The sequence below is a fragment of the Camelina sativa genome, chromosome 9 (assembly GCF_000633955.1).
Source record: "Camelina sativa cultivar DH55 chromosome 9, Cs, whole genome shotgun sequence".
NCBI lineage: Eukaryota > Viridiplantae > Streptophyta > Magnoliopsida > Brassicales > Brassicaceae > Camelina > Camelina sativa.
This window is the reverse complement of record NC_025693.1, coordinates 26,608,852-26,624,248: the sequence shown is the minus strand read 5'-3', so window position 1 is coordinate 26,624,248 and position 15,397 is coordinate 26,608,852. Positions and strand designations below refer to the sequence as shown.

The 15,397-nt window shown below is 38.1% G+C and overlaps 2 protein-coding genes across 2 annotated transcripts in view; both read right to left on the bottom strand.

Annotated features, from left to right (window-relative positions):
- The window catches only part of LOC104712412, a 15,825-nt gene extending 1,153 nt beyond the window's left edge, over positions 1-14,672 (bottom strand). Inside the window, exons 1-2 of the mRNA XM_010429312.2 lie at positions 14,440-14,672; positions 11,599-14,305 (exon numbers count right to left, since the gene is read on the bottom strand). Coding sequence (XP_010427614.2) covers positions 11,599-12,330 — 732 coding nt within the window. The 5' untranslated portion in view covers positions 12,331-14,305; positions 14,440-14,672. The remainder of the gene's footprint in view (positions 1-11,598; positions 14,306-14,439) is intronic.
- LOC109126191 lies at positions 5,448-9,110 on the bottom strand. Its single transcript, XM_019229372.1, has 2 exons — positions 8,878-9,110; positions 5,448-8,743 (listed from the first exon to the last, which is right to left on the bottom strand). Exon 2 carries the CDS (start codon positions 7,996-7,998, stop codon positions 6,787-6,789), a length of 1,212 nt encoding a protein of 403 aa, XP_019084917.1. The 5' UTR covers positions 7,999-8,743; positions 8,878-9,110; the 3' UTR covers positions 5,448-6,786.

Below are 15,397 nucleotides of genomic sequence, written 5' to 3'. Positions count from 1 at the left end.
TGTCTTCATTGGAAGCAGCCTAAACTGATCAGGAGGATGCTCTTTCCACTGAATAAGGGCTTGAGTAGCTTTGTTTTGTGCCACTGATGCAACGAGTTCTCCCCTTTTCAGAAAGGTTTTGTCTACATCAACATGTGAGTTTTCCCGTGAAAGATTAGGCAACAAGATAAAATGTTCTAGCTCAGACATGCTCTCAAAGGCGGTAGAGAACTGCTTATCAACACTACATATCCCAAAACAGCAACTAGTGGAGATCTTCATTCCTTTCTTCTTAGCAAAAACGAGTGGAGCGCTCAACAAGATCAACCTCTCGGTAATAGTGAACAAGATCATCACAAAACTTTCCCACTGTCTTTGAACCATGACTTGTATGATCACACCATTATAGGTAAAGGTCTCGGTTTCAGTTAAAAGCCCCCACATGTTGTGTTGTTTCATTGTCAAAGAACCGAGAGACTTCTCTCCTTTGAGTTTGTTTTCATTGTCAAACAATGATATCTCATAAAAATCCAACAGCCTCTTACCTTGTGTCTCACCCCCTATTTGCAGCTTGGAATCAATGAAAAATTCATGAGCACCACCAGCAAATGAAATTCTAGAACTTATATGACCAGCTTCACAACCACAATTTAATGATGAAAACCTTTGCTGCTTTGTTTTAGTCGAGACTGATCCAATACATAATAATTCTCCATCCCCATTGCAACATGAAGGTTCTGGTGGCCTTGGTGAGTGAAGCATTTCATAGGACAGGATTGTGATTAACAGTTTCTCCAAGTACCAGATGGTGAGCTTGACCTCATTTAATTCCTGCAACTCTTGACTCATAAACCCACAGAAATAGAACTCTAACTCATGTCTCTGCATAGTCACACTTCCATATGCTTTAACAAGAATAGGTAATTCGCTTGTGTATCCATTTGATCTCATTCCCAACAGACTGAACTTGTGACAACCAACATGTAATGTTTGATCTTTAATCACAACATTAGCCATACCAAATTCCAGCCTATACTGTTCAGGAGGATCCCATTTCCATCGAACAAGGAGTCCAATAAATCCCCAGTCGCGGTTCTGTTCTGCTAAGAGAGTCAAGAGAAAATCACCAAGCAAAAACCTGCAAATAGAGTTGAGCTCATCCATAAACCTATCAGTTGTGAGGTCATGTGATCCTTCCCCGCAACTAATGGAGATCTCCGTTAATGTATTCTTAACTACCATAGTGTGCAGAGCACTCCACAAATTCAAAATCTGGATAAGATAGAAGAACATCATCACAGAGCTCTCCTCTTGTCATAGAACATCATCACTATGACTAACCATCCCACTAAATGAACAGAACTCCTCCTTATGCAAATGTGATATTAATCTTGCAGCAACATTGCATAGCACAGAAAGATCAATCAAAAATCTTTGACTCGTCCAAGTTTTGCTACTAAGGTTCTCAAGAGACAACAGCTTGTGGCATTTCTCAAGCCTGCTCAACCCTTTAAAATTATTCCTTATTGTCTCTTCTTCACTCTCAAACCCAGCTGAATATACTTCATTGAGAGCTCTTTTCCGTTGATTACAGAAACTCATGTGCCGCAACATAAAACATTCAACGCTAGAAAGACCACATCCACATGTGTTATTCATTTCGAGTTCCAGCCCTGAAAACGATTGCAACAGCCTAGATTTCCATTTATGCTTCAAGTAGAGCTTCATTCTAGCAAAAATAAGATGCATCAAGCCTGTAACTAGCTGCCCCTTTATGTATGTCTCATATTCAACAAACTCAATAGTAGACACTTCTAATAACAAAAAGGTCATCCCTTGAGGCTCCTTGGACCATGAAAACTCTTTAAAATGTAGATTAGACTCAACGTTATCTAACCACATCTTTCCCTTTTTATGAACATTTAAGTTCAGAACATCTCCATCTCCATTGTCACTAACCAGCTGGTAAAACCACACATTCTCATTGCATTCAAATTTTCCATTCATCTTTGACCACATTTGTTCAGCTTGTTCATCTATCCAAGAGCCAATTATCTCATGATAAATTCTGGCCGCTTTAAACCCATCAACAATGAAGCAAGGCAGCCTAGGTTGTGTTTTCGCTAAGCTGATTTTGAACTTGAAGCGCCAAGATTTTATACACTTAGTTTTCAGCTTCTTATTGTGTGAGAAACTGCTACCTATCAACTTATGAGGGTATGGAGATGATTCCATTTCTTTGACATGAACAGGTTCTTTCAGAACAAGGAAGTTAGCAATGCCAGGAGCAGTTCGAAAATCAACCAAACCCACACCAGGATGTACCTGCAATACACTTGATTCTTTTTCTGGACAATCCCAAAGCTCCAATTTAGTTGGTAAACCACCTGGCTCCCATACACGATCAATTTCCTGTGAGAACGAGAGGTCGACCTCGTTTGATGATTTGATCAGCGTTGTTGAAGGTTCCTGACTTTCCTCTGTTAGCCAATGATCAACGGAAGAGCTAAAAACGGTAGAAACCATTTCATATTTCTTGCCTTCTAGGTGTTCGATGTATTGTCTGAGGGGTGATTAAACTTTTCTTCTGCTACAGTTTTGATCCGATACTCTTTTTGATCCAAATCAGCGGAGACCAACATTTCTTCATCCAAAACTGGATCTTCATCACTTTCGATCATGAAGATTCTTGAGTTGTTGTGCTTCAACTGTTGGTGAGAAGGAGAATCTTGTTCTTCACAAAAGATGCATAAACCTTTTTCCATTCTTTCATACACCTCCTCACATGAATACTTTAGGGGAATCATGTTTGTCTGAGGAAGATTTTGGTGCGAAGAAAATGCTCTGATACCAATGAAACAGTAAAAATATATCCCAAATCAGTTCTCATCGAGAGAACGAGATAAGGGTAAATCAAAGTCTAGGGGAAGATCAAGAAGGAAGAAGGATCGACCCGAGGAACAGAGATTCAATGGTGGAAGATGATGATGATGATGATACAGAGATAATAGAGATTAAAGAGATTGTTGTATTTCATTGATTAAGTTTGCCAATTGCGGCTAATGCCATACATATAGAAGCGAGAAAGATGAAATAAGTAAACCAGAGATCATAATTAACTAAACCAGAAATTAGATAGCCTAAACCAGGTTCTTAACCGGTTTATCCTGTAACAATACTCCCTGGTTGACAACATCCTTGTCCTCAAGGATGAGAGATTGACTTCCTGTCTTCATTGGAAGCAGCCTAAACTGATCAGGAGGATGCTCTTTCCACTGAATAAGGGCTTGAGTAGCTTTGTTTTGTGCCANGAGCTGATTTCATATTCTCAGAAATCGAATCAGGATCGTTACCATCAGGGACCTGGCAATCCTCAACGTCCTAGAAGACGCATGTGTGACCAACAACTGCGAGGTTTTTAACAAAACGGTTAAACACACATACATGAACAATCACAAAACGGAGGACAAAAATAAATTCAACAAGATAGCGATATTAGATGAAACCATTTTTCAAGGAAGACATGGAGAGAAGGATTAACCTTTGCTCATGGTTATGAGATCTCTGCACCACAGAGCCGTGCGGTTAGTAGTACGCGGGCGTTTCTATAATAATCGTTTAATAATCAATCTTAATCGCCAAGATTACAGCTCCCACATATACCAACCGTTCGATCGGCTTCCGTTATCCACGTGTCAGCATCCCTCACGGTTTGTTCTTTCCATTCTTCCCATTCTTCAAGACTTCAACCAACTATCTCAAAAACTTCGGCATTACCAGTTACGTTTATTGCTCTAAAAGATATGGGAAATTTCTTTTAAAAAAATGTGACTTATTTAATATTTATTAAAAAAATATATACTTTTTTTTTTGCCAAAAAAATACATAATTTGGTTTATAGTTGAATATGATATATTTTTTATTGTTTTTTCTTTTTTTCTGATATCCTTTTTTACCGTAACAGCTCGTGCGTGAACGGTGCGTCGGGGCCGTTACTTTTTTGGGAAAGTTCATAAAAAAAAAAATCCAACTTATTAACACGAATCACAACTTCATATGAAAAAACGTCATAAGAATACAAAGCTCCTGCACATAATGCAAAGTATTGAGTTAAATTTGTTGTTCACAATGGCATCTCTATGGACTATGTGGAATATTGTAACTTTGAATGAACGAGTATATGCATTTCTAAGAATTTATTAGCGCTAGTGAGCAAGTTGACATCTAGGAACAGGTAATCTATTTCTCGAAGTGTGATCGAAAAGTATAGCTTTCTATTGTGTTTTATTGATGTAATGTGGATTGTTGGCTGTGAACATGTTATGAGAAGTATACTTTTGTCTCCTTCTCTGGTGTTAACGCATTAGCAAAGAACTTCTGATCAAATTATGCATGTCTCCTTCTTGATTCGTGTACAATGACCAATCCTCTCATTTGAATTGGTGATGTATTTTTTCTGAGAATAATTGATGATATGAGGTATAATCTGGCTTCTGTAAGAACTCTATTAGGCTAGTTTACTCTACTAGTTAGACAGACTCGTTCACTTCTATATCATCCTGCACAACACAAAAAACCTTACCATTCAAATTAAAATTTATGGTTATATATTGACAGGTGAATTCGAGCCCATATGAAGAAGGATGGATCATAAAAGTGGAGCTTAGTGATGCAGGGGAAGTGAAGAAACTAATGGATTCAGACAAGTACTCCAAGTTCTGCGAAGAAGAAGATGCCAAGCACTGAGCCTTCTTCTAGTCTTGTTCTGTTTTTGTAAGCATTTCACTGTCAGCAGCAACACGGTCAGAAAAAATCCATTTGTCAATACATGAAATCAAGATTAATATATTTGAGGGACCAAAATTTGTTCTATACCAATGCTCATACCAAACTTAAGAAACTCTGAAAATAAGATTAATATATTTGAGGGACCAAAATTTGTCCTACACCAATGCCCATACTCTAACAAAATTATTAGTCGTAAATGTAACTATTAAGCGCAATAATAATTTTTCTTCCACATCTTAAAATAGCAATATGTGTTATCAATTAAGAAAAGAAATTAAGATAACTTAAACAAATAAAATTAGAATAATGAATTTTTAACCTTTATCCTCCATGTGATGGCTTGTCCGACCCTACAGATAAACTCTTTGTAGTTGTTGTCTCTTTGTACATAGAAGGATAGATTCAGTGGTGTGGGCAATGTATGTATCAGTTAATCAAACGTAAACAACAAAACAAAAGAAAGGGGAAACTAATAAGAAATTCCCAAAAAGGGGGAAAGACATTGACCTCACAGCTGAATCGAACGACTTCGCTTTCACAGAGTTTGCATTGGATTCAAGCATAAGCAACCCTCCAAATCCCGACAACAACCGATTTTGCAGAGAGAGAGTGTCTCTCTGTTTGTTTGCCCTTGAAAGGAAACTTTTACACTAATCTTTTGTGTGTGCGTGATNATACTCCCTGGTTGACAACATCCTTGTCCTCAAGGATGAGAGATTGACTTCCTGTCTTCATTGGAAGCAGCCTAAACTGATCAGGAGGATGCTCTTTCCACTGAATAAGGGCTTGAGTAGCTTTGTTTTGTGCCACTGATGCAACGAGTTCTCCCCTTTTCAGAAAGGTTTTGTCTACATCAACATGTGAGTTTTCCCGTGAAAGATTAGGCAACAAGATAAAATGTTCTAGCTCAGACATGCTCTCAAAGGCGGTAGAGAACTGCTTATCAACACTACATATCCCAAAACAGCAACTAGTGGAGATCTTCATTCCTTTCTTCTTAGCAAAAACGAGTGGAGCGCTCAACAAGATCAACCTCTCGGTAATAGTGAACAAGATCATCACAAAACTTTCCCACTGTCTTTGAACCATGACTTGTATGATCACACCATTATAGGTAAAGGTCTCGGTTTCAGTTAAAAGCCCCCACATGTTGTGTTGTTTCATTGTCAAAGAACCGAGAGACTTCTCTCCTTTGAGTTTGTTTTCATTGTCAAACAATGATATCTCATAAAAATCCAACAGCCTCTTACCTTGTGTCTCACCCCCTATTTGCAGCTTGGAATCAATGAAAAATTCATGAGCACCACCAGCAAATGAAATTCTAGAACTTATATGACCAGCTTCACAACCACAATTTAATGATGAAAACCTTTGCTGCTTTGTTTTAGTCGAGACTGATCCAATACATAATAATTCTCCATCCCCATTGCAACATGAAGGTTCTGGTGGCCTTGGTGAGTGAAGCATTTCATAGGACAGGATTGTGATTAACAGTTTCTCCAAGTACCAGATGGTGAGCTTGACCTCATTTAATTCCTGCAACTCTTGACTCATAAACCCACAGAAATAGAACTCTAACTCATGTCTCTGCATAGTCACACTTCCATATGCTTTAACAAGAATAGGTAATTCGCTTGTGTATCCATTTGATCTCATTCCCAACAGACTGAACTTGTGACAACCAACATGTAATGTTTGATCTTTAATCACAACATTAGCCATACCAAATTCCAGCCTATACTGTTCAGGAGGATCCCATTTCCATCGAACAAGGAGTCCAATAAATCCCCAGTCGCGGTTCTGTTCTGCTAAGAGAGTCAAGAGAAAATCACCAAGCAAAAACCTGCAAATAGAGTTGAGCTCATCCATAAACCTATCAGTTGTGAGGTCATGTGATCCTTCCCCGCAACTAATGGAGATCTCCGTTAATGTATTCTTAACTACCATAGTGTGCAGAGCACTCCACAAATTCAAAATCTGGATAAGATAGAAGAACATCATCACAGAGCTCTCCTCTTGTCATAGAACATCATCACTATGACTAACCATCCCACTAAATGAACAGAACTCCTCCTTATGCAAATGTGATATTAATCTTGCAGCAACATTGCATAGCACAGAAAGATCAATCAAAAATCTTTGACTCGTCCAAGTTTTGCTACTAAGGTTCTCAAGAGACAACAGCTTGTGGCATTTCTCAAGCCTGCTCAACCCTTTAAAATTATTCCTTATTGTCTCTTCTTCACTCTCAAACCCAGCTGAATATACTTCATTGAGAGCTCTTTTCCGTTGATTACAGAAACTCATGTGCCGCAACATAAAACATTCAACGCTAGAAAGACCACATCCACATGTGTTATTCATTTCGAGTTCCAGCCCTGAAAACGATTGCAACAGCCTAGATTTCCATTTATGCTTCAAGTAGAGCTTCATTCTAGCAAAAATAAGATGCATCAAGCCTGTAACTAGCTGCCCCTTTATGTATGTCTCATATTCAACAAACTCAATAGTAGACACTTCTAATAACAAAAAGGTCATCCCTTGAGGCTCCTTGGACCATGAAAACTCTTTAAAATGTAGATTAGACTCAACGTTATCTAACCACATCTTTCCCTTTTTATGAACATTTAAGTTCAGAACATCTCCATCTCCATTGTCACTAACCAGCTGGTAAAACCACACATTCTCATTGCATTCAAATTTTCCATTCATCTTTGACCACATTTGTTCAGCTTGTTCATCTATCCAAGAGCCAATTATCTCATGATAAATTCTGGCCGCTTTAAACCCATCAACAATGAAGCAAGGCAGCCTAGGTTGTGTTTTCGCTAAGCTGATTTTGAACTTGAAGCGCCAAGATTTTATACACTTAGTTTTCAGCTTCTTATTGTGTGAGAAACTGCTACCTATCAACTTATGAGGGTATGGAGATGATTCCATTTCTTTGACATGAACAGGTTCTTTCAGAACAAGGAAGTTAGCAATGCCAGGAGCAGTTCGAAAATCAACCAAACCCACACCAGGATGTACCTGCAATACACTTGATTCTTTTTCTGGACAATCCCAAAGCTCCAATTTAGTTGGTAAACCACCTGGCTCCCATACACGATCAATTTCCTGTGAGAACGAGAGGTCGACCTCGTTTGATGATTTGATCAGCGTTGTTGAAGGTTCCTGACTTTCCTCTGTTAGCCAATGATCAACGGAAGAGCTAAAAACGGTAGAAACCATTTCATATTTCTTGCCTTCTAGGTGTTCGATGTATTGTCTGAGGGGTGATTAAACTTTTCTTCTGCTACAGTTTTGATCCGATACTCTTTTTGATCCAAATCAGCGGAGACCAACATTTCTTCATCCAAAACTGGATCTTCATCACTTTCGATCATGAAGATTCTTGAGTTGTTGTGCTTCAACTGTTGGTGAGAAGGAGAATCTTGTTCTTCACAAAAGATGCATAAACCTTTTTCCATTCTTTCATACACCTCCTCACATGAATACTTTAGGGGAATCATGTTTGTCTGAGGAAGATTTTGGTGCGAAGAAAATGCTCTGATACCAATGAAACAGTAAAAATATATCCCAAATCAGTTCTCATCGAGAGAACGAGATAAGGGTAAATCAAAGTCTAGGGGAAGATCAAGAAGGAAGAAGGATCGACCCGAGGAACAGAGATTCAATGGTGGAAGATGATGATGATGATGATACAGAGATAATAGAGATTAAAGAGATTGTTGTATTTCATTGATTAAGTTTGCCAATTGCGGCTAATGCCATACATATAGAAGCGAGAAAGATGAAATAAGTAAACCAGAGATCATAATTAACTAAACCAGAAATTAGATAGCCTAAACCAGGTTCTTAACCGGTTTATCCTGTAACAGAGCTGATTTCATATTCTCAGAAATCGAATCAGGATCGTTACCATCAGGGACCTGGCAATCCTCAACGTCCTAGAAGACGCATGTGTGACCAACAACTGCGAGGTTTTTAACAAAACGGTTAAACACACATACATGAACAATCACAAAACGGAGGACAAAAATAAATTCAACAAGATAGCGATATTAGATGAAACCATTTTTCAAGGAAGACATGGAGAGAAGGATTAACCTTTGCTCATGGTTATGAGATCTCTGCACCACAGAGCCGTGCGGTTAGTAGTACGCGGGCGTTTCTATAATAATCGTTTAATAATCAATCTTAATCGCCAAGATTACAGCTCCCACATATACCAACCGTTCGATCGGCTTCCGTTATCCACGTGTCAGCATCCCTCACGGTTTGTTCTTTCCATTCTTCCCATTCTTCAAGACTTCAACCAACTATCTCAAAAACTTCGGCATTACCAGTTACGTTTATTGCTCTAAAAGATATGGGAAATTTCTTTTAAAAAAATGTGACTTATTTAATATTTATTAAAAAAATATATACTTTTTTTTTTGCCAAAAAAATACATAATTTGGTTTATAGTTGAATATGATATATTTTTTATTGTTTTTTCTTTTTTTCTGATATCCTTTTTTACCGTAACAGCTCGTGCGTGAACGGTGCGTCGGGGCCGTTACTTTTTTGGGAAAGTTCATAAAAAAAAAAATCCAACTTATTAACACGAATCACAACTTCATATGAAAAAACGTCATAAGAATACAAAGCTCCTGCACATAATGCAAAGTATTGAGTTAAATTTGTTGTTCACAATGGCATCTCTATGGACTATGTGGAATATTGTAACTTTGAATGAACGAGTATATGCATTTCTAAGAATTTATTAGCGCTAGTGAGCAAGTTGACATCTAGGAACAGGTAATCTATTTCTCGAAGTGTGATCGAAAAGTATAGCTTTCTATTGTGTTTTATTGATGTAATGTGGATTGTTGGCTGTGAACATGTTATGAGAAGTATACTTTTGTCTCCTTCTCTGGTGTTAACGCATTAGCAAAGAACTTCTGATCAAATTATGCATGTCTCCTTCTTGATTCGTGTACAATGACCAATCCTCTCATTTGAATTGGTGATGTATTTTTTCTGAGAATAATTGATGATATGAGGTATAATCTGGCTTCTGTAAGAACTCTATTAGGCTAGTTTACTCTACTAGTTAGACAGACTCGTTCACTTCTATATCATCCTGCACAACACAAAAAACCTTACCATTCAAATTAAAATTTATGGTTATATATTGACAGGTGAATTCGAGCCCATATGAAGAAGGATGGATCATAAAAGTGGAGCTTAGTGATGCAGGGGAAGTGAAGAAACTAATGGATTCAGACAAGTACTCCAAGTTCTGCGAAGAAGAAGATGCCAAGCACTGAGCCTTCTTCTAGTCTTGTTCTGTTTTTGTAAGCATTTCACTGTCAGCAGCAACACGGTCAGAAAAAATCCATTTGTCAATACATGAAATCAAGATTAATATATTTGAGGGACCAAAATTTGTTCTATACCAATGCTCATACCAAACTTAAGAAACTCTGAAAATAAGATTAATATATTTGAGGGACCAAAATTTGTCCTACACCAATGCCCATACTCTAACAAAATTATTAGTCGTAAATGTAACTATTAAGCGCAATAATAATTTTTCTTCCACATCTTAAAATAGCAATATGTGTTATCAATTAAGAAAAGAAATTAAGATAACTTAAACAAATAAAATTAGAATAATGAATTTTTAACCTTTATCCTCCATGTGATGGCTTGTCCGACCCTACAGATAAACTCTTTGTAGTTGTTGTCTCTTTGTACATAGAAGGATAGATTCAGTGGTGTGGGCAATGTATGTATCAGTTAATCAAACGTAAACAACAAAACAAAAGAAAGGGGAAACTAATAAGAAATTCCCAAAAAGGGGGAAAGACATTGACCTCACAGCTGAATCGAACGACTTCGCTTTCACAGAGTTTGCATTGGATTCAAGCATAAGCAACCCTCCAAATCCCGACAACAACCGATTTTGCAGAGAGAGAGTGTCTCTCTGTTTGTTTGCCCTTGAAAGGAAACTTTTACACTAATCTTTTGTGTGTGCGTGATCTGAATTTCGTAATCTTGCCTTACTGGGTTTTGGAGGTTTTATTTGAGTTGCTTTGAGAATCTGATGTTGGTTCAAGATCGTGTGGCTCCTCCTAAGCCACCAAAATCTCGGATCAGAGAGCTTCCTAGCCATCGATTCTCTGAACCCAAAAACCTAGATTTCTTCTCGTCGTGGGTTTCAGACAATGTCTACAGAATCGTAATCTTAATCCTCGTCATCGTCACCGTTGCTGCTTTCTTCTTCCTTTACAAAACCACCGACACTGCTTCTCTCCTCTGTTTCCAATCCCAATCAACTCAATCGATTCAATCCCTCACCCGTCCTCAAATCAACTGGAACTCGATCCAAATCGTCTCCGACAAATCCTCACCTTACGCTAGCTTCCGTACAGAGAAATGGGTCGTCGTGTCGGTGACAAAGTACCCAACGGAGGAGCTCAAAGGTTTGGTTAAGATCAAAGGATGGCAAGTTCTAGCCATCGGTAACTCTCTAACCCCTAAAGATTGGGATCTCAAAGGTGCGATCTTTTTATCTCTAGATGCTCAAGCTCAGCTTAACTACCGGATTTTGGATCATCTCCCTTACGATTCTTTCGTACGCAAAAGTGTCGGTTACTTGTTCGCGATTCAGCACGGTGCGAAGAAGATCTACGATGCGGATGATCGTGGTGAAGTGATTGATGGAGATTTAGGGAAACATTTTGATGTTGAGTTGGTTGGAGAAGACGCTAGGCAAGAACCAATCTTGCAGTATAGTCACGAGAACCCGAATCGAACTGTTGTGAATCCTTATATCCANATTTGCAGCTTGGAATCAATGAAAAATTCATGAGCACCACCAGCAAATGAAATTCTAGAACTTATATGACCAGCTTCACAACCACAATTTAATGATGAAAACCTTTGCTGCTTTGTTTTAGTCGAGACTGATCCAATACATAATAATTCTCCATCCCCATTGCAACATGAAGGTTCTGGTGGCCTTGGTGAGTGAAGCATTTCATAGGACAGGATTGTGATTAACAGTTTCTCCAAGTACCAGATGGTGAGCTTGACCTCATTTAATTCCTGCAACTCTTGACTCATAAACCCACAGAAATAGAACTCTAACTCATGTCTCTGCATAGTCACACTTCCATATGCTTTAACAAGAATAGGTAATTCGCTTGTGTATCCATTTGATCTCATTCCCAACAGACTGAACTTGTGACAACCAACATGTAATGTTTGATCTTTAATCACAACATTAGCCATACCAAATTCCAGCCTATACTGTTCAGGAGGATCCCATTTCCATCGAACAAGGAGTCCAATAAATCCCCAGTCGCGGTTCTGTTCTGCTAAGAGAGTCAAGAGAAAATCACCAAGCAAAAACCTGCAAATAGAGTTGAGCTCATCCATAAACCTATCAGTTGTGAGGTCATGTGATCCTTCCCCGCAACTAATGGAGATCTCCGTTAATGTATTCTTAACTACCATAGTGTGCAGAGCACTCCACAAATTCAAAATCTGGATAAGATAGAAGAACATCATCACAGAGCTCTCCTCTTGTCATAGAACATCATCACTATGACTAACCATCCCACTAAATGAACAGAACTCCTCCTTATGCAAATGTGATATTAATCTTGCAGCAACATTGCATAGCACAGAAAGATCAATCAAAAATCTTTGACTCGTCCAAGTTTTGCTACTAAGGTTCTCAAGAGACAACAGCTTGTGGCATTTCTCAAGCCTGCTCAACCCTTTAAAATTATTCCTTATTGTCTCTTCTTCACTCTCAAACCCAGCTGAATATACTTCATTGAGAGCTCTTTTCCGTTGATTACAGAAACTCATGTGCCGCAACATAAAACATTCAACGCTAGAAAGACCACATCCACATGTGTTATTCATTTCGAGTTCCAGCCCTGAAAACGATTGCAACAGCCTAGATTTCCATTTATGCTTCAAGTAGAGCTTCATTCTAGCAAAAATAAGATGCATCAAGCCTGTAACTAGCTGCCCCTTTATGTATGTCTCATATTCAACAAACTCAATAGTAGACACTTCTAATAACAAAAAGGTCATCCCTTGAGGCTCCTTGGACCATGAAAACTCTTTAAAATGTAGATTAGACTCAACGTTATCTAACCACATCTTTCCCTTTTTATGAACATTTAAGTTCAGAACATCTCCATCTCCATTGTCACTAACCAGCTGGTAAAACCACACATTCTCATTGCATTCAAATTTTCCATTCATCTTTGACCACATTTGTTCAGCTTGTTCATCTATCCAAGAGCCAATTATCTCATGATAAATTCTGGCCGCTTTAAACCCATCAACAATGAAGCAAGGCAGCCTAGGTTGTGTTTTCGCTAAGCTGATTTTGAACTTGAAGCGCCAAGATTTTATACACTTAGTTTTCAGCTTCTTATTGTGTGAGAAACTGCTACCTATCAACTTATGAGGGTATGGAGATGATTCCATTTCTTTGACATGAACAGGTTCTTTCAGAACAAGGAAGTTAGCAATGCCAGGAGCAGTTCGAAAATCAACCAAACCCACACCAGGATGTACCTGCAATACACTTGATTCTTTTTCTGGACAATCCCAAAGCTCCAATTTAGTTGGTAAACCACCTGGCTCCCATACACGATCAATTTCCTGTGAGAACGAGAGGTCGACCTCGTTTGATGATTTGATCAGCGTTGTTGAAGGTTCCTGACTTTCCTCTGTTAGCCAATGATCAACGGAAGAGCTAAAAACGGTAGAAACCATTTCATATTTCTTGCCTTCTAGGTGTTCGATGTATTGTCTGAGGGGTGATTAAACTTTTCTTCTGCTACAGTTTTGATCCGATACTCTTTTTGATCCAAATCAGCGGAGACCAACATTTCTTCATCCAAAACTGGATCTTCATCACTTTCGATCATGAAGATTCTTGAGTTGTTGTGCTTCAACTGTTGGTGAGAAGGAGAATCTTGTTCTTCACAAAAGATGCATAAACCTTTTTCCATTCTTTCATACACCTCCTCACATGAATACTTTAGGGGAATCATGTTTGTCTGAGGAAGATTTTGGTGCGAAGAAAATGCTCTGATACCAATGAAACAGTAAAAATATATCCCAAATCAGTTCTCATCGAGAGAACGAGATAAGGGTAAATCAAAGTCTAGGGGAAGATCAAGAAGGAAGAAGGATCGACCCGAGGAACAGAGATTCAATGGTGGAAGATGATGATGATGATGATACAGAGATAATAGAGATTAAAGAGATTGTTGTATTTCATTGATTAAGTTTGCCAATTGCGGCTAATGCCATACATATAGAAGCGAGAAAGATGAAATAAGTAAACCAGAGATCATAATTAACTAAACCAGAAATTAGATAGCCTAAACCAGGTTCTTAACCGGTTTATCCTGTAACAGAGCTGATTTCATATTCTCAGAAATCGAATCAGGATCGTTACCATCAGGGACCTGGCAATCCTCAACGTCCTAGAAGACGCATGTGTGACCAACAACTGCGAGGTTTTTAACAAAACGGTTAAACACACATACATGAACAATCACAAAACGGAGGACAAAAATAAATTCAACAAGATAGCGATATTAGATGAAACCATTTTTCAAGGAAGACATGGAGAGAAGGATTAACCTTTGCTCATGGTTATGAGATCTCTGCACCACAGAGCCGTGCGGTTAGTAGTACGCGGGCGTTTCTATAATAATCGTTTAATAATCAATCTTAATCGCCAAGATTACAGCTCCCACATATACCAACCGTTCGATCGGCTTCCGTTATCCACGTGTCAGCATCCCTCACGGTTTGTTCTTTCCATTCTTCCCATTCTTCAAGACTTCAACCAACTATCTCAAAAACTTCGGCATTACCAGTTACGTTTATTGCTCTAAAAGATATGGGAAATTTCTTTTAAAAAAATGTGACTTATTTAATATTTATTAAAAAAATATATACTTTTTTTTTTGCCAAAAAAATACATAATTTGGTTTATAGTTGAATATGATATATTTTTTATTGTTTTTTCTTTTTTTCTGATATCCTTTTTTACCGTAACAGCTCGTGCGTGAACGGTGCGTCGGGGCCGTTACTTTTTTGGGAAAGTTCATAAAAAAAAAAATCCAACTTATTAACACGAATCACAACTTCATATGAAAAAACGTCATAAGAATACAAAGCTCCTGCACATAATGCAAAGTATTGAGTTAAATTTGTTGTTCACAATGGCATCTCTATGGACTATGTGGAATATTGTAACTTTGAATGAACGAGTATATGCATTTCTAAGAATTTATTAGCGCTAGTGAGCAAGTTGACATCTAGGAACAGGTAATCTATTTCTCGAAGTGTGATCGAAAAGTATAGCTTTCTATTGTGTTTTATTGATGTAATGTGGATTGTTGGCTGTGAACATGTTATGAGAAGTATACTTTTGTCTCCTTCTCTGGTGTTAACGCATTAGCAAAGAACTTCTGATCAAATTATGCATGTCTCCTTCTTGATTCGTGTACAATGACCAATCCTCTCATTTGAATTGGTGATGTATTTTTTCTGAGAATAATTGATGATATGAGGTATAATCTGGCTTCTGTAA